At 32.0% G+C, this 9,820-nt stretch overlaps 1 protein-coding gene across 1 annotated transcript; it reads left to right on the forward strand.

Moving 5' to 3' along the window:
* The first annotated feature begins 2,717 nt into the window (after positions 1 to 2,717).
* LOC134689773 (uncharacterized) lies at positions 2,718 to 8,186 on the forward strand. The gene is made up of 4 exons (XM_063549743.1): positions 2,718 to 2,843; positions 6,313 to 6,477; positions 7,553 to 7,653; positions 8,070 to 8,186. Exons 1-4 carry the CDS (start codon positions 2,783 to 2,785, stop codon positions 8,184 to 8,186), a joined length of 444 nt encoding a protein of 147 aa, XP_063405813.1. The 5' UTR covers positions 2,718 to 2,782.
* The last annotated feature ends 1,634 nt before the right edge of the window (positions 8,187 to 9,820 follow it).

Genomic DNA, 9,820 nt, shown 5'->3' on the forward strand with positions numbered 1-9,820 from the left:
GAAACGAAATAGTTGATAACTGCCTTTTCCTAACTTGATACAGGACAATTCAAGGGGGAAATGGTGTGTTAAACTCTTTTCTAGATATTTGGTCTTCAGGCTATAAATAATCATAATTATAATGATTCATTAGATTTCCTAATAATTACATACCTTATTTACCAATGTATTGGTTTTCATACTTCCAACAATAGTCATAAGGGTGATAGTTAAAACAATACGTTCATGTTGTAGATGGGTCTACTCCTGGCGTAAAATCTTCGTGGTACGATGGAAAACGTAAGGAATCGGTATTTATATAGCAACCATACTCAAATTAGTTTAAAGAAACCATGTTTCTGTGTCTCATCCCTAGAGATATTTTTTTATGTTTTAGGACTGACATCACTTCAGTAGACTTTCTATCTTATAACTTTATTAATCATGTTACTTTTATATGGTTTTTTTTACTTTCAACACTATCATGGTGTGTCGTGGCAGTCAGCTTTTACTGGTGGAAGAAGTAGTATTCGAAGAGAACCACCTAACAAACTGAAAATCATAATCGTTTACGATGACATCGAGCGCTCTTGCCACATTCGACATCGAACTGACTATCTCAGTATTAACTGGCTAGTGATGAAATAGTTTAACTAATTAGACCACTCGTACACTGAGAACCTTTATTCATATTTGTATAGTTGTCTTAATCCACTTCGTCCCAAGGGGCGACTACGGTTTCTTTCCATTTCTTCCTGTCCATGGCTATTCGTTTTGTTTCTTTCCAGGTCCTCCCAATTTTACTCAGTTCAGTTTTTAGTCCCCTGCGCCAGGTGTTTTTTTTTTTTTTTTTTTTTTTTTTGGCCTTCTGCTTTTTCGACGTCCTTGGGGGTTCCATTCTAGGGGTTGCTTGATAATATTTGAGTCAATTTTTCTGAGGGTATGTCCGATCCACTTCCACTTGAAGTTATTTCTAAATATGAATATATCGTGACGATTCCCGATCTAAGTTATTTCACTATCAAAAATTTCGAATTCAACATACGTCTCATGCAGACCCCCCTGTATTAGTTACCTATTCGGCACTTAGAATAAACATTAAGCAACAGGGAAGCTATCAAATTAATATTATAGAATAGTTATTTCACATTCGAAAATATGTTCACTGATAAGAAAAGATTTATAGATGTGTAATGATTTGAAAAAAGAAAGTATGTTTCTTGGTCTGGCATATGTGTATATTGAATTTAATGTTTCAAAATCATTTTTTTCTTTTACAACGTCTATTATCAATTATTAAGCATTTGCATGGTGGATCAGTACTCTAGTTGAAAAATATCTCATAGTAGTGTTAGTTAAACAATGATAATGTAGTAATTGATCAGTTGTTGTGTGTAGGATTATTACAGTTCAAGTCACTTAAGACGACCTTATTAGATAATCATACATATGATTACAAAAAGAAAAATGTATATTTAGATAGCTCTTCCTGGTTCAAATTCTAATAAAGTGTATCTGAATCAACAATATAATTTTAAGATAGCATTTTATACAATTAAGTTTGATCTTGGAATGTTACTTGTGAGTGTCAATTTTAAATCGCCTTTCCTCAGTTAAGATTGAACCAGGATTGTCACGTGTGTCATTTTTAATCTGTCTTTCCCATAGTCAAATTTAGTTCTTGTTTAGTATGCAAGATCTATGAATTGTAGAATACTATACCTTTTTAAAAATTTTGGAAATATGAGCAAAACATCAGGCTGTCACTATGAAACACCACTAATTGGTCACAGAATGCATCAAAAAATTTAAATATATCAGTATGGTAATGAGAAACAAAGACTGAAAGTATTAACACTCAATATTTTTCTTTTTATGATAGTCATTGAACAATAGAACGAGTAAATATTTTAGTCAGGAGATAGTTTCCTCTGGATGTGTTATGGAACATATGCTCACACAGTAGTATTCATTTTGTGTTCCAGTCTCATTGACGCTCACTAATCATTTGTCTTTAAATCAGTATTCTCTGCACGATTAGGGTTTAAGTAAACGTAAATGGGTAAGTAAGTAAAATATATTTAGAGTCGGGCATGATGTACAACACAGTAAAAGAATATAAAAACAGGGTATGGTTGCAATTGAAACATTTATTGCAACTATATCCTTCCCTCCATCTGCACATTAACTGTCCCTTAAAACAACTCATTGTTAATAGGCCAGTAGTCATTTCAGAACCTATTCATTTTTTGTGTACGTGTACGTGTTCTCATTCAGAATATGTTTGTAATATTATTTTTCATTAGAAAAGTATAAACACCCAATCATGAAACTAATTCTGTATGTTACACACTTACAATGAAAACAACCGATATAAACAACTTCCTATTACCATACAACTGGCAATTAAAGGGTCACAAAGGTGTAACAAAAGGAAACATTCAAAGATAATTGTAAATTACTGACAATATCTGACAGTAGCTGTTATGTTTATCATTTTAAGTAATTAAAAAAAGAAAACAAATCCATTTCGCACTCTCTGATCTCAATACTTGCAGGATTTACAGCGTCTCCTTTAAAATTGAGAAAAACAAAAACAATATCGCACGGAGAATACATTTTTAACAAAATGTTTTTTGTAAACAATCAATATCATGAATCAGCACACTTGACTTATGTCGAATAATCTATTTTATCTCTATTTGGCACATAGCCTTACACACAAGTTGTTTTAATCAGATAAACTAACTGTCAATGATACACAAAGATGAATAATGTCTAGTAATTGTGCTTATAACAGACAATGCTTTTTCTTGCTGGACTTTTGCTCGTGTCATTCTTTGGCAGCTTTTCCAAAAGTTATGGTAAGTGCAAAAAGCAACATATATAAGAATCAAATCTTAAACGTGTTACATTTTTAATTAATTCTCGACCTATTGTTATAACTGGGGATCTAAATATAATTCAACATGAAAATCTCCGAAAGGTGATTTCTTATGGTCCTAAGTTTAGAGAACCCCAACACATCAATTGAAACCATAACTTCACAATAATTATGGATTCCATTGAAGACTACGTCAGAGCATGTGCTAAGCGAGAAGAAGTTGAACTGGACACTTTGTCAGAATGTGTTAAAACTATCAGGTCTCTGATAAAACGTCGCATTCACAAGTTGAAAAACTGAGTGAACGATCGACCAAGGTCTGTTTTCAGCGACAAAGTGGCCATGAAATGTCTACTATCGGTTCATGATAAGTATGTTGTTGTTCCTGCAGACAAAGCTTCAAATAATATTGTCTTTGTATGTAAATCGTATTACTACGAATGTCTTGTAAAAGAATTATGTATAAAGGAGCAATCAGGTAATCCCACATACAAAGACATATCATTTGACAAGGATGAGATTTTAGCAAATCATAGTCCTTCATGGCTTCAATAAACATTACATTAAGCACCAAATCGGAGGACTTACCTTGTTTGTATTGGATACCAAAGCTTCACAAAATTCCGTAAAAACAACGGTATATTGCTGGCTCATTTTCATGTTCCACTAAAGAATTGTCCATTAGATTGACTAAAATTCTGTCCGCAGTGAAAGAGGGTATTCAGAAATACTGTGAAACTGTTTACTCGCGTAGTGGTATTAACCATATGTGGATTCTTAAAAATTCTAAAGAACTTCTAGACAATTTTAGATCTGGGTCTTTTTCTAAAATTAGTTCTATCAAAACTTTCGATTTTTCAACCCTGTATACCACCATTCCCCATGTGAAATTGAAAAATCGCCTTATAGAAATAATCCACAATGCCTTTCAACCTAAAAATAGTAGCATACGCTATAAATTTATTACTTTTAGATTTCATAAGGCATATTTCGTTAATAGTGACAAACAAAAAGGTAAAACATGCTACACAGAATAACAAGTGGTCAGTATGCTGGAGTTTCTTTTCGACAACATATTTGTTGAGTTTGGAGGTATACTTTTCCAACAAATTGTCGGCATTCCTATGGGAACAAACTGTGCGCCTCTTCTTGCCGACCTCTTCTTATTTTCTTATGAATCGGAGTTCCTTCAGACACTTGTCAAAAACAAGAGGATAAAAGAAGCCAGATTATTTAATTTCACTTTCAGATATATTGATGATGTTCTTTCCATAAACAATCAGAACTTTTCTGATTGGGTTCCATTAATATATCCCCCAGAACTAGAGATTAAAGAAACAACAGACACGGCTTCCTCTGCCTCATTTTTAGACTTATATCTCGAATTTAACTTACACAGTCATCTCAGAACCAGAATCTATTACAAACGAGACGATTTTAATTTTGAAATTATAAATTTCCCCCACCTTAGTAGCTATATACCAACTTCACCTGCATATGGGATATATATTTCCAAACTTATTCGATATTCAAGAGCTTGCAGCTCCTACTCAGACTTTGAAAAACGTCATTAGTGTCTGAGTTGAAAGTTGATGAACCAGGGGTATGTCAAAGAACGTCTCTTCCTTTTTCTAAAAAAAGGTTCATCGGAAGGTACCTAGACCTTGTTGATAAATATTCCGTTTCAACTTCACAAATAATACACGATGGTCTTAATGTATAGATTTTGCGTACTGATGTTGTTTATCATCTTAACAACGTGTTTTATAGTTCTTTCATTTGTCTTTGTTCTATTATTAATATTACATTTGCTGTTGAATGGTTTTATGTGATATCCATTTGACGTGGTTCGGTACTTATACATCTCGTCAATGTGTTTGTATTGTCTTTCAATTTTTGGTGGCGTGTTTTGTATATGCGACTTTTTGTATTCATTTGGTTCTTATAACGTGACTCTGTACTTTAAAATATCCCGTCAGTATGATATTGTTCTATTTTATGTCATTATGATATATTTCTATTATGAATAACAAATAACGTTGAACCGTAAACATCAAAATCATTCACTCGCGTAGTGGAATTAACTATTTGTGGATTCTTATAAATTCTAAATATAACTTTTAGACTATTTTCAATCCCGGTCTATTTCTGAAACTTATTCTAACATACTTTTGATTTTTTAACCTATATGCTAACATTGCCTATGTAAATTTAAAAATTGTTTGTATGCACATTGAACGACAAATATATGTGACGTATAAAATTTTCTGACGTCAGACACACAAATCAATTAATGTGTTTGTAGATAGATGTTTTTGTGTTCTGTAAAATTGTTCTCTTTAAAATTGTTATACGATGATGACTGATGTACCCATATATGAGACTGTCATAAAAGTGAGAGGGTTAGCGCTATAAAAGCAGGTTTAATCCACCATTTTCTACATTTGAAAATGCCTGTTTCAAGTCAGGAATATGACAGTTCTTGCCCATTCGTTTTTGGTGCGTTTTGATATTTGATTTTGCCATGTTATTATGGACTTTCGGAATTGATTTTCCTTTAAGTTCAGTATTTTTGTGATTTTACTTTTTGAATGAATCTAGAATATGACAAAAAACAATTTGAATTGCCGTTCCATAAAGGTACAACACTTTCGTTCGATTCATTTCGAAGTGTATATATTTTATAGACAGCACACTCCGGAACAAATCAAATAGCAAAATTAAAAGCTAAAACATTTCAAACGAATGGAAAACAACTGTCACTTTTCTTACCTTGTAGAGGTATTTTCTTTTGACCAAAAAAATGGATTAAGCATGGTGTGTATCTAGCCAAATCTCTTACTTGAATGAGTCGTGATAAAGCCACTCTAAATTACATTCAATGAATTTACACAGTACAGTTTTGTAATACCTCTTTCAACCCTCTTTTACCGAATGTTTACTTAAAAACAAGAAGCCAGGGATACAGAGGGTACATTTAAACTCATCTGTAGAGGATAAAATGATAGTGCCAATGAACAATGAAAGAGGACAAAAAGGACGAACAAAATAAATTAGTTTCCGGCTTTGGTTAAGCTTTGATAAGTTGAAATTTCTTTTCAATTATGAAAATCCATAATTTAATAACAAAAAAGTTTTCTTCTTATGACGCATTTTCATTATTTGCAAAGTGATAAAATAGCTGATTCAATCAGCCTTATTCTGACTTTAGTTGGTGTGATATAAATTACATCAGTAGAAAATAGAACGTTTCAGTCAGACAAATTTTGAATATCTAGAAATTTATTTTAATTTAAAGCCAGTATGACCAAATATCACTTTTGATCAATGTTTGATTCATTTCCATGGCTCACACGTTTGGCTAACATGACTAAGCTTTATTCATTTCTAAATATCTGCATCAAATTATTAGGTTTCATTTCATTAATGCTTCATATTAACTAAATTAGTTTTGCTGTCTCCACGAGGATCTTATACATGGAGTGATGCGTATGACAACTGTAAAGCAAATAAAGGATATCTAGCATCAGTGATAAGCTACGATGCCTCAGTTAAATCATCTTCAGCATGGATAGGAAAAGTTGAGCTGATATCAAAATGGCTACAAATAATGGGTAAGGTACTTAAAAACATGCAAATATGTAGCTCTGTAATATTGTACGGTATTCGGAGTCGCGTAAAAAAATGAAGTTAAAAACTATGATTTATTTCTCATTTTTTCTTAAGGTGGTACCCAACACCTTCACTAAAATTAATTTGGCTCGTTTAATTTTCATAAAATTTTGACAAAGTATTTACTTTGACACTTTGACAAAAATATAAAAAGGTAAAAAAATGTGAACCAACGGTTTTATCAGGAAAATTACACTGGTTATATAGCAGTTTGACAAACACTAATTTTGATCATTGAGAAGCTTAATATTCCCTTCACGTCACAACGTAATTAAAACGTTTAGCTGAATTTACAGAGTTATCTCCCTGTAGTGTTAGGTACCACCTTAAGTTTTGTTGTTGAGGAAACGTTGAGATCCATATGAATCCCTATAACTTGCAGTTCGGAATTAGATATTTTTGTTGGTTTTTTTTATTTACTTACTGCTTTTTTATCACATTTTTTAAAAACTAAATAAAAAATATAGTAACCACTTACTATTACAAAAATCTCGGATAATTAATTACAAATATTTGTATCAAGTTAGGAATATGACAAGTGTTATGCATTCGTGTTCATGTGTTTGAGCTTTTGAATTTGACATTTGATTAGGGACTTTCCGTTTTGAAATTTCTTCGGAGTTCAGTATTTTTGTGAATTTACTTTTTAGTCATTTATCCGTATAGTTACTTTTTATACACTGAATCATTTGGTTTCTATAAAGATTTTTGGAAATAATCCTAGGTTTTAGGATACCTTTCTTGTCCGCAATTGTTTTTGAAAAAAGAAGGACCACACAAAACAAAAATGTTGTGTTTACTATTCACACTTGTCGGTTACAGTTTGATAACATTTAAGTTAGACTTTGATATTTGTCTTTGCCAACCATATGACATTTACTGATAAAAAAACATACTTTTACACTTTTCTTTATGAAAAAGAATATTTAAAGACAAGATATATCGACCTAAGAAATATATATCGTATGATTATTCGTTGTGTTTAGAATTCGAATTGGAAACATATCTTTCTTATAGGTTGTTATGTATTTGATAGTACAAGAGGCAATCTATTTCAAGTACCAACAATAGCCGATTGTGAGATGCAGTGTAGTGGTTATAAATATTTTGCATTCAGAGTAAGTATTTTAATGTGAACTATAATTTACGTTCTGAAATAAAATTGAAAATGGAAATGGGGAATGCGTCAAAGAGACAACAACCCGACCATAGAGCAGACAACAGCAGAAGGTCACCAACAGGTCTTCAATGCAGCGAGAAATGAAAGACTTTTTAAACTATGAATACAGCATTGAGGAAGGTGACATTTCTTCTCAGTAGGTTTCAATTATTCCAATTCACAGTTGGTTTTCTTTTCTATTGTCAACAAAAGTCATGAGTATAATACAAGTATACACAGATGTAACAATGTCACAAGTATATCAAGTTCAATTTTGTTTACATGTACTTTATTTTCTTGTAAATCAAATAATGAATATGCTTTACATATAACTGATTTATTAACAATTATCTACTATTATCATCATTTTGACAGGCACAAATTGAACCTGTATGTCTATGTATGCCACAAATGCCACAAAAGCTTTCAAATGCACATTACTGTGACAGTGTAAACACTTATAGATTTCTCATCGTATATAGCAGTAAGTAATATAAATAATAATCTACTCAGAACTACTTCGCGGGTAGGTTAATGCTGTATTTTCAAAAAAATGAAAAAATGATACTTAAATTTCAACTTTTAATAAAAAAGACTTTTTGTCTCATTGTTAGTGTAATGTGTTATATTTTCTAGTTTTGCTAGTATGTTGACAATATAAATTTTCATTTTCAAAAATAACATTCTCAAATTATCACGTGGTTATCACATGACACTCAAAATCTATTTATATACATGAAAACAGTAAACTCAAAAGTGCTAGCGTGTAGACACTCTTGTTTTTCTAAGTATTGTTATCTGTGGATAGCTTATATACCAAAGTATTAGAAAAGTGCTACTCGCCTCCTTTGAATGAAAAGATTTATTAAATAAACGGAGATTTTCGACTAAATTGCGCCAAAAATACTATGACCTTCAGATATTACATCGTCTAACACTTAAACGGAATAAACAACATGGACCGAGTAGCAGTTTTCGTAAAATATTAATATTCAGCTTTCTGTACGTTTATTTGAATCGAAATTTCATCATTTCTACACGCTAGCACTTTTGAGTCAAAGTTAACTTGTTTCATAAGTTTTCGGGTCCGTCATTGTTTACAAACGCACAAGTGACTTTCAAAGGGAAGTAATTCTGTCAAAAGAACTAAAATTTTCAGTCATCGGGTAATTGTTGCTGATCTTTGTTTAAATGTACTTTTTGTTGCATCTTCTCCATAAACAATTTATTTAATAAAAGAAATATATATTTTACTCGGAGATTAGATCAGAATGATTATAACTACACATCGGCTTGGTATGAAGCCCCTTTTCTTTCTGTTTGGTATTTTTTGGCCAAAAAATTATGTACGGAATTTTTCTACGGACACTAGCTTTATCTACCAATAAAACATGACCTCCGTGTATTCGCACAACAGTGTGGGAAGTGTTATTAAGGTTCATGTGGACCCTATGGCTAAAATGGCCGTATTTTCACCTCAGAATTTTCTCTGAGTACAGGGAAACCTGTGCATCTGGAAAAGTTTTCAGGCATAGCATGCCCTAGATAAATAGATTTCAAATGCATCGTGTGATTTAGAAAATTCATAACTTAAATGGATTTTGCCGTACACTTTTTTTCGTCTCTGCAGAAGATGATAAAATTAACAAACAGTTGAGTTTACCTTGATATGGTCCACTCAGGTACACAGTTTACATAACCAATAATTGTAAGGTATCTATTGTCCATCTAATGTCCATGTCAATTAAAAATGCTCACTTTAATTTTTACCTGTGGGGAAGTTCTCAAACCTGTTTCCCAACTTAGTTTATTTTGGCACCTTCTGGAGGAATGAAAAAAAGGGCACGGCAAAATCCTGGTAAGTTTTTATTTTTCTAAAACATAAAACATACTTAAAATTCATTTATCTAGGGCATGCTATGCCTGAATTTTTTTACAGATGCACAGGTTTGTCTGTCTCAGAGTAAATTTTGAGGTGAAAATGCGGCCATTTTAGCCATAGGGTCCACATGAACCTTAAACACCATTCAATCTATCAGATAGTTCTTTGAATTGTGTTTTCTATTTTGTCAGATGAGGTGCCTCTCATGTTTGGGTTTTGCCTCTTGTAACAGTGTAATCTGTCA

This window comes from Mytilus trossulus, chromosome 11, assembly GCF_036588685.1.
Source record: "Mytilus trossulus isolate FHL-02 chromosome 11, PNRI_Mtr1.1.1.hap1, whole genome shotgun sequence".
Lineage (NCBI taxonomy): Eukaryota > Metazoa > Mollusca > Bivalvia > Mytilida > Mytilidae > Mytilus > Mytilus trossulus.

What these genes read in the sequence shown, in the direction of transcription:
- LOC134689773 (XM_063549743.1), top strand. Translation starts at nt 2,783, where the DNA reads ATGCTTTTTCTTGCTGGACTTTTGCTCGTGTCATTCTTTGGCAGCTTT. An exon ending in CAGCTTTTCCAAAAGTTATG is followed by an intron (nt 2,844 to 6,312) that starts GTAAGTGCAAAA and finishes TAACTAAATTAG; the next exon opens with TTTTGCTGTCTCCACGAGGA. An exon ending in AAAATGGCTACAAATAATGG is followed by an intron (nt 6,478 to 7,552) that starts GTAAGGTACTTA and finishes TCTTTCTTATAG; the next exon opens with GTTGTTATGTATTTGATAGT.